The sequence below is a fragment of the Atractosteus spatula genome, chromosome 2 (assembly GCF_055471065.1).
Source record: "Atractosteus spatula isolate fAtrSpa1 chromosome 2, fAtrSpa1.hap1, whole genome shotgun sequence".
Taxonomy (NCBI): Eukaryota; Metazoa; Chordata; class Actinopteri; order Semionotiformes; family Lepisosteidae; genus Atractosteus; species Atractosteus spatula.
In genome coordinates, this window is record NC_142707.1 from 65,839,543 (window position 1) to 65,855,604 (window position 16,062).

Below are 16,062 nucleotides of genomic sequence, written 5' to 3' on the forward strand. Positions count from 1 at the left end.
AACAAAAACATTCACAAAATGACCACTCATAGAAACATGCAACACCGAAGCCGCGGTCAACTGGTACACTGCTTACAGACTGCCGACTCTCTTGCCTAGGGTCATGTGCCACAATCTAGCTAGGTAGCACACGACTCGTATATTCTGTGTGCAAAAACACACTGGTTTTACTCGTACTAAAAATGTTTCTTTGGCGATACCCGAGACGCCCCTGACCGACAATGGCGCCTCCCCAAGGTGGCGCGATGCACAGTTTGGAACCACTGTGGTAATGCGTCCGTGCGCCATCTAACAACACGAATAATGAAATGCAAGAAAAAACGTCACCAAACAAGGTGGAATATGGCGAATATTGACTCATTTATTTTTTAACTCTTTTTAAAACTGGCTTGCGGCCCGCGGGCCGTAGTTTGCCCACAGGTGGACTACTCCGTCAGTAGGCAAAGAGCTGGTGTATGCGTGGACTGACTGAAAATGCAATAAAAAAGTACTTCAGCCTTCCAGTGAACGTATTCAATGAAACATCTGCGCACTAGTTATGGAAACTGGCTCATGGCAATCAATTATTTCTAGTTTACAGTAACTACCCACTTAGACCTTTGCTTCCACAATTATTTCCAATAGTGTATGTCTGCCGAATATATAGATGCTTGTGTCAATATCGATACTTTTTTTCTTGTTTTCCCCTATATTGAAAGCAAAATTTTCCTCATTTTGTCTAAATATTAAAAGTAAGAAATTATAAGATTGTCAAAGAGAATGAAAATAAAGATTTTTTTTTAAATGGGCAAATGGAAATTTGCTACTCACACCTACCCATTACCTTTGCACTGGAGAGAAACAAGACAACAAGAAACATGTCTGTACCTCTGCTACATGTTCAATCATATTGAGCCACATTCCTAATTGGAATAAAGTCACAGTGCAATATAAGCAATCTCGCAGCAATTTCAACTGCTTTACACACCACAAGGGACCATGGCTTAATAATATATAAAAATCACTATTTTTTAACAAAACACTTGTCCAAAACAGTGAATGTCACAAAAAGTATCAACAACTTCGCATATTTGGTATCAGTTTCTGGCAAAAACAGGCAATTCTCTACTAAATTAACAGTGTCTGGAATTGCTTCTTTTTAAAAATGTTAATGAAAAGTTTCAACATTACAGGAAAAAAAATTCAATTTGAGGAAAATAAAACCTTCTCTTTCAAGAGCTTGCTATAATCCAGCAACAGAGCATTGAAACATAGACTCCCCAAATTTTCTGAAACAATCAGAATCTTCCAGTCTTCACAGCCACAAGCCTTTCCGGTGTCCCCAGTGCCAGAAACCAGCAGGGGTGAAGGACAGAGTCAGCAGGCGTAGCACACCTTCAGTTGTGTGTTAAATAAAGAGTAATGGGAGCACAAGGCACACACACATTACAAAATAAGAAAATGAACAGTCTTAATCGGTCTGTGCTGCAGCACCACAAGAGCTTTGTCTTAACGCATTTCTGAACAGAAAACATTGCATTCTGAATACTTTTGTTTTGTGTTGGAAATCGTGGCTACAGAAGTCGCTATATAAATAATGTTGATATTATAGTCATTTACAATGACTGTAAAAGTGACGTCTTTTTAGCCCTCATTAATTATAAACGCTTCTACAGATACAGATATAGTACAAATAACAGAAGCAACTCTGTTTTTTGGACTGGCGTGTCAAAAAGAAAGCAGGAGCTGCCCATCAGGAGGTGCCGGGGAGTCCTCTGTCGACGCAGGCTGTGTGATCCAGAGCCCCTCTTTCCACTGAAACCCCTCTTCCCCAGACATCAGCTGTATTCTCGCTCGATAGTGGCCATGAGCTCCTCCTCCGATCCATCGTACCGGATAATGGAAGGGGTTGGAGAGCTACGGGCGCTGAATTGGGACAAAGACAGAGCAAGAGAGAAAACAGCATTTCATCAGATAAGAATAACAGATTTTATACTATTATCTGCATTGCAGAGAGAGATTTTTAATAGGCACCTGTGTCTTGTCATCCTATGCCAGATTGAAACAAATCAAATAATGAGTGTTTCTGTATGTCAATACCCTCTGTAACAATAACAACAATAGTACTACTACTAATCATAATAATAATACAAGTAATTATAGTACAAGACTTTTTCCCACATCAATCAGTCCTATTTTTGCAGTGCGTCCTCAATAGTTAAATAATTATAATTTCAAATGTTGCATATACTGTATTATTATTGACTTTGTTAATTGTCTCTTCATTTACAAAACGTTTGTGCAGATCTGTCTGTGAGAGAATCCTGCAGTCTAATTGAAGAGAATTGCAGGCCTTTCTGAGACCAGGCCAAGGGTACAGCTTGTGGAAAACAACCTGAGGAGTCCAGGCTATACCTAGACCTATCGAACTGTCTCATACAGTGCCTTCAGAAAGTATTCACCCCCCCCGAACAATTGCAAATATCAATGTGCTACTACCATAAGTGTTAACACATTTGCGACAATTCAAAGGGTCAGAAATGTTTCTGTTGTTTAACAAAAAATGTATGAAAAATGCAATTGTCTTGTTCACTGAAGTATTCACACGCTTAAGTCAAAACCTCATAGAAGCACCTTTTGCAGCAGTGACAGTGCTCTGGGGTTTGTCTGTATCTGCTTTGCACCTCTGGATCGGGAAGTTTTTGCCCATCCTTCCCTGCAGATGTGCTCAAACTCTGTCAAGTTGGATGGGAAAGGTTAGTGAACGTTAGCAGACTTCAATTCATTCCACAGATTCCCCATGGGATTCAAATCTGGGCTTTACGTTAGAAAAGCATGAGGGAAATCCACCATATTAACTCACATGTTAAGGCGGTGTGTGGAGTGAATTTGTTATATTTTAACTGTTTTAACCCTCAAACTTCACAGAAGCCTTTTAGGGCCACAGAGAAAGAAAAATATTGTGTTTAAACAAGATAGCTGAGTTTAAATGAGATAACACTGCATTTGAGTGCAATGAGTATTACAGATAATATTGCCTTTAAAAGAGATAGCTCTGCTAACACATCACTAGCAACAGGACTTTCTTCATTCCGTTTGGGTCAGTTCGCTCTATAACTGTCTTCTTCATAAATGTATTACTCTGTAGGCTATGGCTTTTGTGCCATCCTGGAATTAGTTTTGGGTTTGTGTGGCATTCCCATATCTCTTTACATTCATTACTGTGTGAACCGGCACAGAAATACTGGTTCGACTCACTCCAAATGGCAGGACACGTTTCCTGCCATGTGCTGTGTATTTCAAAATTCAGATGTATTTGATGTGAACTGAGGCTGAAAGCCTTTGAGATTACTGTGCTTAAATTTTTCAAAGTTCGACTAACAGTACCAGTAACCCAACTGCAGGTGAAAGTCTTACTGTCCAGTGATCATAAACGGATTCTGTTCAAAGGAACAAGTAATAGGTTTATTCCATGCTGAAAAGAGAAGAGAGAAAACACAACATTGTGTTTTCTTTCTTCTCTTTTCAGCATGAAGTAAACCTATTACTTGTTCCTTTGCAGACTACGCATGCTGACCCAGCTACCCGGCTGAACTACATCAATCAGATTCTGTTCAAGGTTTAAAGATTAGGCAACAATCAATCTACATGTTACTGCAGTTTCACCTGAAGAATAAAATACGTTTCTAAAGCAGTGTGTAACCCAGGAATGCTCAATCACAAGGTGTTCCACTTCATGCATACTAAAGTATACAGCACACGTACTCCTTTAGACTAATTCATTTTCACAAAGAAGAGTGGGACAATATCCTTCTGTTGATAAGACAATGTGGTTTGCATGGGGCAATATTATTGCATATATATTTCAAGATATTAATATATCAGGCAATATTGTTTACACAGTAATTATCAAGGTTAAGCACAATGTTATCTCATTTAAATGCAACATTATCTTGTTTAAACGAGCAGCGCTATCCTGTTTAAAACCAATACCATCTCGTTTAGATGCAATAAAAACACCTCCATGGTGCTAACAGGATTCCGTAACTGCGTGCCTCACTTGACTTGGTTGTACCTCACGAATGACTAGCAGTGGAGGTGCCCTCAACGCGGTCCTTTCCTTCTTTCTTTCCGGCGGGCCGGCCGACGCGGACACGATCGACCTAGAGCCTCCGCCTCTAACCGCGCTCAGACAGCCCAGTCTTCTCTCTCTTCACTGTAGCTGGCTGTCGGTAGCCAACGTCCAGCTGCCAATCTCCATGGATTGTTGCCAAAACCAGCCCCCTTTCCGGGGTTTTGATCTCTTGCTCTCTCGGGAGTTTCCCCACGAGACTCTGTTTCTCCTGGGCCCCCCTGACAGTGAGGGTCTCACCCAAACCTGAGTCGACCAGGACCGGTCACCCGCTAAACCCTTAGACTGGGAACACGGGGCTTCACACGCCATTGGTGACGCCAATCCCCTGACATCCTCGTGCGTACTTGATCGTTATCCGCTCTCTCCCCATATCTCCGTATCTGGAGAGGATCCTCGTGAACCTCAGAGGGAGGATGAAGCTTGACGTCGCCAAGTGGGGCCTCTCCACGGCGAAGGAGCCCTGGAAGAGACTGTGGGCCCTGTACAGGGACTAAGGAGGAAAACCCTGTTCCCTGAGCTCCTGCGGAGGACTGGAGAACCGCAGTTTCAGAGCCGGGACAGGGGAAAGCCGAGGACAACAGCAAGCGGTAGGGCTTGTAGGGACTCTTTCATTGTGTAAATCCAGCCCCAGCAACCACTTGCACAGGAACCAATTGAAAAAGGACAATCACCCTTTTTAAGAACTTTTTATAACTTAGTTGAGATTTTATGTTATGTTCGAGTGTGTACCCATAGTAACAATGTAGTATATTGTGGAATAAATTTCATTTTGATAAAAAAAAATCTCGAGTGTCTCACTGCCGCCCTCTGGGCCGCTCAAGGACCTTCGCCTTCTTGTTCTGAAGCCTCTCCAGTGTCACTCTGGCTGCATGCGTGGGGGGGGTGAGGTGGTCCCGCTGGAACGCGAACCCTTGCCCTGGCGTGAGCTGTTACTGGCTGGAGCAGGTCCTCCTCAAGGATTTTGCCTGCTCCATTCATTTGTTTGCCTCCTTACTGACCGAGTCCCTGCTACTGAAAAGCAGCCCCATACAATGACGCTGCTACCGCCATGCTTCATGGTTACACAGGTGATGAGCTGCGCTTAGTTTGCACCGGGAATAACGTTCTGTGCTCAGGCCAAAGAGGTCAATGTTTGTTTCCCATATCTTTTCCCATATGGTCTCAGGGTTTGTTATGTGCCTTCTTGCAAACCCCAGGGGTGCTCTTTGCTTACATCTTGCCCGTCTGCCCTAGGGACTCAATCTGTGTAGTGCTGCAGCGGTGTCTGTCCTTGGACAGGTTCTCCGGTCTCGGCTAGGGAACTCTACGGTTCTGGCAGAGTGGTCACTCGGTTCTTGGTCACTGCGCTAACCAAGGTCCTCCTTGCCCAGCTGCCCAGTTTTTGGAGGACAGCCTGCTCTGGGAAGAGACAGGAGACATTTTTGCCAATGTGGATATGTTCTTATACACAGATTCCTCTTCACAGATGCACGGATCTCTGCCTCCTCGCATCCAACAGTCATGAACAGCACTTTGATCTTGTCACGGATGTTGGAAAGGACGAACCGTGGAATGGCAGGAGAGCGTAAAAAGACCCTATACGTAGCGGCGAGACGGGGGTTAGCCCAGGCTCAGCTGTTCAGGGAATGCCGTATAGAAACCTATGCCCTCAGGTAGCGGATGTGGGGCGACCTGGTGCTAGGCGAGTTTCAGGACATCCGAACATCAATGCTGAGCCAAGGCAAATGAGAGACCCAGAAATATATAGCCCCAGAGAGAGAGAAACACCAGAAGGACAGCAAAGAACCGGAAACAAGAGACAGGACAGAGAATGAGTGCCCTCTGGCTGCAGAGGGCGTGACAGATCTTCACGGTGGAGCTTCTGCTCTCACGTGCACTGTCCACTGAGTGACCTTAACTTACGTGTGTTTCTTCTGAAACCATGTCAACCCATCAACCCATTAAAGTAACCACAAGTGGACTCCATCCAAGTTTTAGAGTGATCTCACAAAGGCATTAGAAACCCTTAGGCACAATCTGATGTGTCATAGCCAAGAGGGGGGAGCGAATACTTAGCAAATCAAAACATTTCAGTGTTTTCTTTTAAATTACATGTAAAACAATCTAGAACTTTCCACTTTGAAAACATACTAGATCGGTTACAAAAAAAAACTCCCATCTACAGTAAATGTATCCCTATTTCAGTTTGCAAAATTACACTTTGTGGACAAATCCAAGTGAATACTTTCTGAATGCACTGTCTGTGTGGTTCTTGATATGAAAACCTGGGTGTTCAGTCAACAGCAGCATTACCAGCTCAGAGGCTGGTTTTGACAGCTCTAGGAGGCTAAGAAGGGCTGGGCCCGGCCGGCACTGTGATGACAGACCTCTGTGGAATATCAGGTCGCTGTTGTTGCACCAGGGCTCAGTGTAAAGACCTTAATTGTGGAAACTGTGTTGGAGACCCGGAGGTAATGGTCAACAAAATGGAAACACCAATGTAAAGTCCCTTTGACACAAAAGCGTTTTTCAGGACCCTATGCAGACGATAGAATCCAGAAGGGAGTGAAACAAACACGGGGAGGAGACGGCGAGGAACCGGGCAGGCTGACGAACAGGGGGGCGTGACGGCGGTGCCCTGGTGCTCGGGGGGGGGCGCGGTCCAGGCGATCCAGTCCGAGGGAGTCCAGGGGGGAAAACCGGGGCGAAGTCCAATAGTCCAAAAACCGTGAAATCCAGATGAGATGACAACAAGACAAAGTTAAAAACCGGAACGGGATCCGGTGCAGGGAGAGGGAATAACAACGGGGGTGACGAGGCCAGGCCCTCCGAGCCCCGGACTCAGCTGGGTCAGGACGCCGATAGGAAGCCTATGCCCTCAAGCCGCAGACGTAGGGCAACTTGGTGGTAGGCGGGCCTCCGGGCGTCCGTCTTCCAATGCAGAGCCGGGAATAGAGTGAGCGTCTGGCTATTAAGGAAGGGCTGGACAGGAGGCAGGTGCACAAAATCAACCAAAATGTGAAAGAGCCGGAGCGCCCTTAAGGGGGAGGGATGACAATCGTGAGACCCTTAATAATAAAGTCCCTTAACGTCTGGCTTCCCTAGCTTAGACAATGAAAGGGAAATGGCTGAGGTAGCAAATGAGTATTTCACTCAGATGTTCACTAAGGAGGAAGCCAGCAGAAGACCTCAAGAAACAGAAGGAAATACAATCTTTATTAAACTGTATTACCATAGAGGAGGGAGAGGTATTTCAGGTACTAAAAGCTCTCAAGATGGATAAATCCCTTGGGTCTGGTGGTATCTTAGCAATCATACTCAAGGACCACAGTCTTTCAAGACAGGGGCAGAACCCAGGGACTGGACAAATTGCTAATGTAGTGCCCATTCACAAAAAGGATGAAAAAACTGAACCAGGTCATTCTAGACCAAGAGGTTTGACTTCTTTTGCACGTAAGGTAATGGAAACAATTATAAGAACTCAACTAGAGGATCATGGATTTAATAAAGACAGCTCGCCTAACCAACCTGTTAGAGTTCTTTGAACAAGCAAGCAACAACAGTAATGGATACACAAGGGACATGAGACATATTTATTTTATACTTTCAGAAGGCTTTTGATACATTTCCCTCAAAAAGATTAAATTTCAAATTAGAGGTGTTAGGCATTCAGGGGAACACAAGCCTTTGGATTGCGAACAGGTAATTAAAGAGAAAACAGAGGGTACAGATAAGGGGTGAATACTCAGACTGGAACGATGTAATTAGTGGAGTACCACAGGATCTGTAAAAGGACACCATAGTAAACTTGTAATGTTTTCAGATGATACCAAATTAAGAGAATAAGTGACCACTGTAGAAGCAGCAAATGAAATTCAAAGTGTTTCGGATAAAATTCCAAGTGCAAAAACACCTGGCAAATAATGTTTAATGTAGACAAATGTAGGCAGTAAAACGGAATTATAAATACAAAATGGGACAATAAAGTATGTACCCAAAAGACTTAGGTGTTTGTGTTGACATGCCATTTTCACCTTTAACATAATGTGGGGAAGCAGTTAAAAGGACAAACAGAATGCTAGAATATATAGTTAAAAGCATAGAATTTAAATCAAGGAGTGTTGTGTTAAAACTGTATAAAGCAGCGTTAAGTCCTCATTTAGAATACTGTGTATCATGTTGGTCACCGTGTTCCAGAAAGGATGCAGCGACTCTGGAATTCATCCATAGAAGAGCAACCAGACACATTAAAGGCTCAAGAGAATATCCTGACAGGCTCAAAGAACTGATCCGTATTTGTCTTTGTTACAATGCGTAGTTCAGGACCCTAAGCAGACGGTATAATCCGGAAGTAAGTGGAAACGGACACGGGGAGGTGACGACGAGGATCAGGGCAGGCTGACGAACAGGGGGGCGTGGCGACAGTGAACTGGGGCTCAGGGGGGCGTGGCGACAGTGAACTGGGGCTCAGGGGGGCGTGGCGACAGTGAACTGGGGCTCAGGGGGCGTGGCGACAGTGAACTGGGGCTCGGGAGGGCATGGTGACAGTGAACTGGGGCTCAGGGGGGCGTGGCGACAGTGAACTGGGGCTCAGGGGGCGTGGCGACAGTGAACTGGGGCTCAGGGGGCGTGGCGACAGTGAACTGGGGCTCAGGGGGGCGTGGTGACAGTGAACTGGGGCTCAGGGGGGCGTGGCGACAGTGAACTGGGGCTCAGGGAGGCGTGGTGACAGTGAACTGGGGCTCAGGGGGGCGTGGCGACAGTGAACTGGGGCTCGGGAGGGCGTGGCGACAGTGAACTGGGGCTCGGGAGGGCGTGGCGACAGTGAACTGGGGCTCGGGAGGGCGTGGCCAGGGCGAACAAGCCCGGAGGAGTCCAGGGGGTAATCCAGGGCGAAGTCCAAAACTCCAGAGGCGGGCGATCCATCCAAGACAAACCGAGACAAGGTTTAAAAACCGGAGCGGGATCCGGTGTAGGAACGGGGAATAAAAGCAGGTTAACGAGGCCAGGCGCTCCGAGCCCCAGACCCAGATGGTCAGGACGCCGTGGTGAAGCCGATGCTGTCGGGTCACTCCAGGACCCGCTGGTAGGCGGGCTTCCAGGTGTCCACCTTCCAATGCTGAGCCAGGAATAGTGAGAGCGTCTGGGTTAAATAAGGAGGGGCTGGACAGGAGGCAGGTGCACATAATCAACTAAAATGTGAAAGAGCCGGAGCGCCCTTAAGAGGAGGGATTACAATCGTGACAGTCTTGTACTAAGACGACTACGAGTAGAACTAATACGAGTACTCACAATCCTCAAAGACACTGACAAAGTCAGTCGTACGCAGACTACAGGGCACAAATACTATGTGGAAATGATTTAAAACTGAGAACAGGAGGTGCATCTTTCCTCAAAGATATGTGGGAATCTGGAACATGCCGCCCATCCACGTTGTTGAGGCTGACCTCCCCTGTTTATTTCAGGAAATGTCTGGATGAGATCCTTGGATCAATGAACTACCTAACCGGTTAGATGGGGTCATCGTTTGTAACCTTTTTCTGTCACACCGGCACAGGAAACACAGGTGTAGTTGCCAAGGCACCGCTGCCACCAGACAAGCCCCCAGTCGGCCTGTTAACTCCTCAGTTACAATGACAACTAGACCGGAACGGACATCTATTCCACCTGTGCACCTACCTTGCTCACCAGCAGATATTTAAGACCTGTCATGACAGGGCTCCCCGCTCAGCCATAGACTTATTCTTGGGTGTCAGTCTTCTCTTGCTAATCTTCTCTTGGCAGTTTTGTCTGGCTTTGTTACGCTTGCTTGACGTCATTCTCTGCTTCATAATAATAATAATAATAATAATTGCTTACACTTATATAGCGCTTTTCTGGACACTCCACTCAAAGCCCTTTACAGGTAATGGGGATCCCCTCCAACGCCACCACCAGTGTGCAGCCCCACCTGGATGATGCGACGGCAGCCATAGTGCACCAGTACGCTCCCCACACACCAGCTCTCAGTGGGGAGGAGAACAGAGTGATGAAGCCAGTTCAGTTTCCAATGGGAAATTTGGCCAGGACGCCGGGGTTACACCCCTACTCTTTTCGAGATGTGCCCTGGGATTTTTAATGACCACAGAGAGTCAGGACCTCGGCTTGACGTCTCCTCCCCCTGTGTGTGTTTATTCCAGCTTTAACCAGGCCCATTTTGACTTCCCTCTGGACTGTAATTTTGTGCTTCGAACCTGACTCCTCGATTGCTCGGCTTGAACCCTTGCTCGCTTAGCTAAAGCTTTGACTACCCTTTCAGATCATTCCTTGGTGCCTTTGCTCCGGGGTTCCTCGGCTGGGACCCCCGTCTGCGGGGCTAAGACTTCAGACTGTGTTTTGGTTTCACTTTGGCCAGCCTGCATACAGCCTGCTCAGCTGCTGCACCTGCAATCGGACGCAGCCTCTTCGTTTATTTATTTCGTTATTAGTTACAAGATAAAAGTGAAATTCTGTAGGCTTCAGCAGAGTTTATGTGCTAATTATTTGTAATCCGGCACTATAACACTAAAAACACACTGAGCCCTTCCAGAAAAGCATTCCACTACTGTATGTAGGAGACAGACAACCTGCACTGTTATTGGAAAAGTAACACTCAAACCCTTTACTGCAGCAAAGTGATTAATAACCCATACACATTCTGAACAGAATTGTATGGGTTAAAAATAATAATAATAATAGTAATTGCTTACACTTATATAGCGCTTTTCTGGACACTCCACTCAAAGCGCATCACAGGTGATGGGGATCCCCTCCACCACCACCAGTGTGCAGCCCCACCTGGATGATGCGACGGCAGCCATAGTGCGCACCACACACCAGCTCTCAGTGGGGAGGAGAGCAGAGTAATGAAGCCAATTCACAGATTATTAGGAGGCCATGATTGATAAGGGGCAATGGGAAATTTGGCCAGGACACTGGGGTTACACCCCTACTCTTTTCAAGAAACACCCTGGGATTTTTAATGACCACAAAGAGTCAGGACCTTGGTTTTACATCTCATCTGAAGGATGGCACCTGTTCACAGTACAGTGTCCCCATCACTATACTGGGGCATTAGGACCCACATGGACCACAGGGTGAGCACCCCCTCCTGGCCCCACTAACACCTCTTCCAGCAGCAACCTTAGTTTTTCCCGGGAGGTCTCCCATCCAGGTACTGACCAGGTACTGACCAGGCTCACACCTGCTGAGCCCCAGTGGATGGCCAGTTGTGAGCTGCAGGGTGATATGGCTGCTGGCTATTTGTAAGCCTACAAGTCCTTTTGTAGGCTTCCTACAAAAACTCAACACATTTTGAAGGGAACCCTGCAAATTCGTTTTGAATGAGTTTTGCGTGGTATTTTGACTAATCGAGTAGAACATGTATCCAGCTGTGAAGCGATTTCTTTCCAAATATTTTCCAGTGAATGTTAACCTGTACGTCTTGTTTTACAGATGCATGCACCATAAACTGTATGTCAGGAAACGGTTTATTAAAAGGCTTTGCATTTTTACTGCTCATCTAAAAAAAATTACGACGTCCCTGTTATTTCTCATTTGCTTTTTAAATATACATGTGGATAATTTGATATTCCCAAACGGCGTATAGACCCGCAGCTCGACAACTTACAGTCTGGGGAGATAAATAATTAAAGAAAGGTACTCACGCGTCTGTGGGTTTGCTGTGTGTAGTGCCCTCGATTCTGTGAACCAACGTGTCCTTTTAACAATAAAGAATTGTTAACAGTAAACAGATTAAGAACATCGAATTGTATATTGTATAAAAAAACATCAAATGTACAGCACATACTTAAATATTAAAATGCAAACCCCTCTACGAAAGCGTTGCGCTGTACGACTAGGGTGTTATATTTTATGCAATAGTGCTATTCAGATGCAAATTAATACACAGGTCTGTATTCAAGGAGTACAAACATTTTTTCTTTCCTCCAAGAGAAAGACTTCTACGCTCCACAACACGACGGTCCGCAGTTTTATCCCAGAGCAGATTTCTGTCATTGGTGACGTGACAGAAACATGAGCTCGCAAGCTGGCCTCGAAGTTTTTCGGGATCACTGATCATGAATTCCAGTGCGTCCAATCCAACAGACCAGTTCATTCTTGTTAGAGCTTACAGTAGACATTCACGGTGTTTTCACTGAACTCTACGTACACGCCCCCTCGGCGACGGATTTAGAATTCGGAATTACTTTGTTTTTATGATTAATAATACACCAAGAAACTTTTCGTTATTAACCCGCTTGACATGTGCTCAAAAGCTTTGTCGAAATGTACCGTGCGCGATATCTTAAATAACCGATCATCCAGTTAATGTAAATGAATGCATAAATATCTTTCGACAAGCACACGCTGTTGCGCCCTTCTTTAATTGTCCCAGCTCTCATAAGTCTAAAAATGCCCCACTATTAATCAGCACACCCATAGGGAGAACTCTAAAGGTGTGCACGCACAAGTTATCCTGACATTTGTTTTCACGGGAACCGTGGACTTACATTTAACCGAGAGCTCACGGCGCACGAGTCAGGAGCGAAAAAGCTTTTCTCCCAAGGAAAACCGAGCGCGACGTCCCCCCTCTTCCCGGTGTCGGCTCCCTGGGGAGCCTGTCTCCCCACTTTCAGCGGCTCCACACTCTGTGTGCGCGGCGTGGAGCTGAAATCGTTCCTCGGGTGCACCTGTCTCGCATTGCAGAAGCTGTACGTGTGAGATCGGCCAAACGACTTCTTCGGAGGCGTCCTGTGGGAGCAGAAACGGCGACCGTCGCACTCCGCCAGCACCCGGTCCAGCTCCCTGTCGATGTCGTCTTCGTCGTCGTCCGCGGAAACGTCGGAATCATTTCCCTCGCTGTGGCAGTGCGGTCGGAGCCTGTTGCCTGACTGGCTGAGGTCGGAAATATTCGGGACCTTGTAGCTTGTGAATAAACGGCTGTCGTCTTTAGGGTCTCGTTCGTTGCCGTCTTTTTTCTCCGCTCGGTAAGCCTTTGCCTCTTTCGCCAATTCGGGTGCGATTTTTTTCCCTCTGCTGCTGCCGCTACCCATATTGCCGCTGCTGCTGCTGCTGCTGCTGCTGGTAGGAGTCTCGGGTGAAGTAAAAGTCCCACCAGTTAGCGCTCACATTTTTCTGATGTCTGGGATGTAGTTGAATTCCTCGGACCCCCCCCCCCCACAGAAGGTAGAGCTGTGGCGCAGCGAAGAAGTTAAAATTTAACTTGTTTCCACTTGGGCGCTAGCGTCACAGTTTGGCTGCGCAGAAGGAGAACAAATTATGTTTTAAAAAAATTACAAAGACACTGGGAGACCAAAGCTCGGAGCTGTTTTCCACCATACAACTCACATCTGGAACAAATATATTGAGTATTTTCAGTCAAAACTAATTTGTGTATATATATATAACATCCCAACAGAACCGGGTTCATCGAATGTTTTACAGACCGCGAAGGCTGCACGCAAACCGTTTCGAGTCCACAAGAAGCTGAAACCGGACCAGACAGGAGAGGAAGAAAAGTGCTCAAGTTTCCAAGTTCTGCTTATAAACCCCCGTTTCTTTATCCCAAGACGTCTGCAGGCTGAGCCCGAAAAAGACGCGCTGTGTACAGACTGACATACCACGCACATCTGTGAGTATCCCAGTGGGAAACCAGCACGGGGCCAGCGGTGAGCAGCCGGGACCAGTCTCTTAAAGGTGCCGCGTCTCCTTCATCAGCTGACAGCGGGAAAACATCTGGAATAATACGCGCACTGCAAAGGGCAACGCGTTCACCGAATTGAACCGAACGGCATCCTGCCACCCCTTAAACAACCAGGCCTGTTTTTCAATCCGATCTTTTTAAATTGATGGGTTGTTGTTGTTGTTTGTTTGTTTTTTTGCTTGCCTTGTGTTTTAACGGCATTTGAAAACCTTTCCTTCTACCTGCGTCTTCTCACAAGTCACGAGGCGGGCTGGAGACTGTCCTTTCAAAGATTTATTGCCTGGGTTTTCCCGGTTTTTCTAACTGATCAAAAAAAAAAGGTTATTCTAAAAGTCATGGATATTTCCGATTATCACTTACCGCAGGATGCTTACAGGGTTAACTGGTCCCCTGTATGAAAATTGTGTTGTAGAGCAACGACATCTGATACACACATGAGAGGGACTGTAAGAACGTGAACTGTAGCAGTAAACACTAGAGAGCACTACATAGGACCAATTTGTGATTTTTTTCTTCAGAATGTTATATAGTCTGATTTTCGTATCATATGGGTAGAATGTCAGACCATAACGAAAGCAGGTCAATCGGATGATATAGAACAGCCTAAGAAACCTAACCTATATGCCTTTTACGAGGTCAGAGGATCCCCCTGTGAAAACACAAAACACAACATGCAGACTCCACGCAGATAGGCACCCAAACAGGAGTCAAACCCAGGATACTGGATCTGCGTGGCACTGGTGCCAAACACTCTGTCTGTGGGCCACATGCTTGGAAGGAAGAGGCTCATAAGTACTTGAAGACCCGGCTGTTCAAGAATGACAGACAGATGATGCCCATTACAGATTGAGCTCTGTGCTGAATGACCCTTCAAGTATGGGATCATCCAATCTGAACTGGAAGACTGCAGTAACTCCACAGCCAGCAGCCATATCACCCTGCAGCTCACACCTGGCAGCCCACTGAAGCCCAGCAGGTGTGAGCCTGGCCAGTTCCTGGACAGGAGACCTCCTGGGGAAGTTAAGATTGCTGCTGGAAGAGGTGTCCGTGTGAGTCCTAATGCCCCAGTATAGTGACAGGGACGCTATGGCAATGAGAGAATCTGCAGAGGTTCAAGATCTTCCCTGGCTGTAAGTTCATGACGAAATCAATATGGCATTAATGAGGATGTCTTAAAATAAACACATGGGATAGACAGGCTGGAGACAGAAATAGAAAACCACCTGTGGGCTGACTTTTCTTCTCTCTTTTGCAGTTGAAAGCATCCTTTACAAGCAAAGGCGATTCAACACGATTTGTCAGGAGTGACCAGGCTACACACGGAGAGGAGGGGCCCTGAGTTCAGTCCCTAAGTTTCAATTCACATCGTTTAAGTTGCAGTGCTGCAAGAAATGTGACTCCTGTATTAGACGAGACTCACGGCTGCCAGGCGAGAAGAATCCGAAATCAACACCATGATGCATTACAAAGTGTTAGGCGTCTTACAGTAAGGGTAGTGGGGGTGTGGAACAAGGTACCCAGCCCCGTAGTTGAAGCCCAAACCCTTCCTTCTGGATGAAATCTCTGGATGAGATCTGATAGCCACTAACTACAGTACCAGAGGGTCTAGAGGGTGCCTCGCCAGTAATCTTTCTTGTGGTCTAATGTTTTCACACTCCTTTCATGTGGACATCTTACAAATGAAGCAATGAGAATGTGATCTCATGTCTGTTGGTTGTTTTGTTGTTCCATTGTCCCGCCCCTGCTTAACACAGCCTGGGCGAGGTCACACCTTCCCCTCCGGAGGCGCCCAGCGGTGTGCCAGAGCAGTCTCGAGGCCATCCGGTAGTCTGTCTCCATGGCCTCTCCAGGCTCCTCCTCCGCCTGAGCCTTTGCTTCAGCGATCCTTTCTCAGCAGTCCTTTGAGCCTGCCGGTATCTCTCAGATCCTCCCAGAAGCAGTTCCCAGAAGGCCACCTTCTTCAGCTTGACATCTTCCCTCACTTCTGGTGTCCACCAGCGGGTCCTAGGGTTGCCCGCCGTAAGAGGCCCCGGCTGCCCTCAGCTCTTAGCAGCCGCTTCAACAACTGAGGTCTTGAACATAGTCCATTCAGACCCAATGCCCCCATCCTCACTCTGAACATGGCAGAAATGCCTCACCCAGTCGTTCCCAGAATACCCTAGCTGCTCGTTTGGGTTTCCCAGGTCAGTCCGGCCTTCGCCCCGTGTGCCAAATTCCTGCTCGCCACCAAGTGGTGACCAGTTGA

The 16,062-nt window shown here is 46.6% G+C and overlaps 1 protein-coding gene across 1 annotated transcript; it reads right to left on the bottom strand.

Annotated features, from left to right (window-relative positions):
* Positions 1–390: 390 nt before the first annotated feature.
* On the bottom strand, positions 391–13,330 carry LOC148840081 (uncharacterized). Its single transcript, XM_088906816.1, has 3 exons — positions 12,625–13,330; positions 11,779–11,831; positions 391–1,905 (listed from the first exon to the last, which is right to left on the bottom strand). The coding sequence occupies exons 1-3, from the start codon at positions 13,165–13,167 to the stop codon at positions 1,818–1,820; spliced, it is 684 nt and encodes a 227-aa protein (XP_088762942.1). The 5' UTR covers positions 13,168–13,330; the 3' UTR covers positions 391–1,817.
* Positions 13,331–16,062: the final 2,732 nt, after the last annotated feature.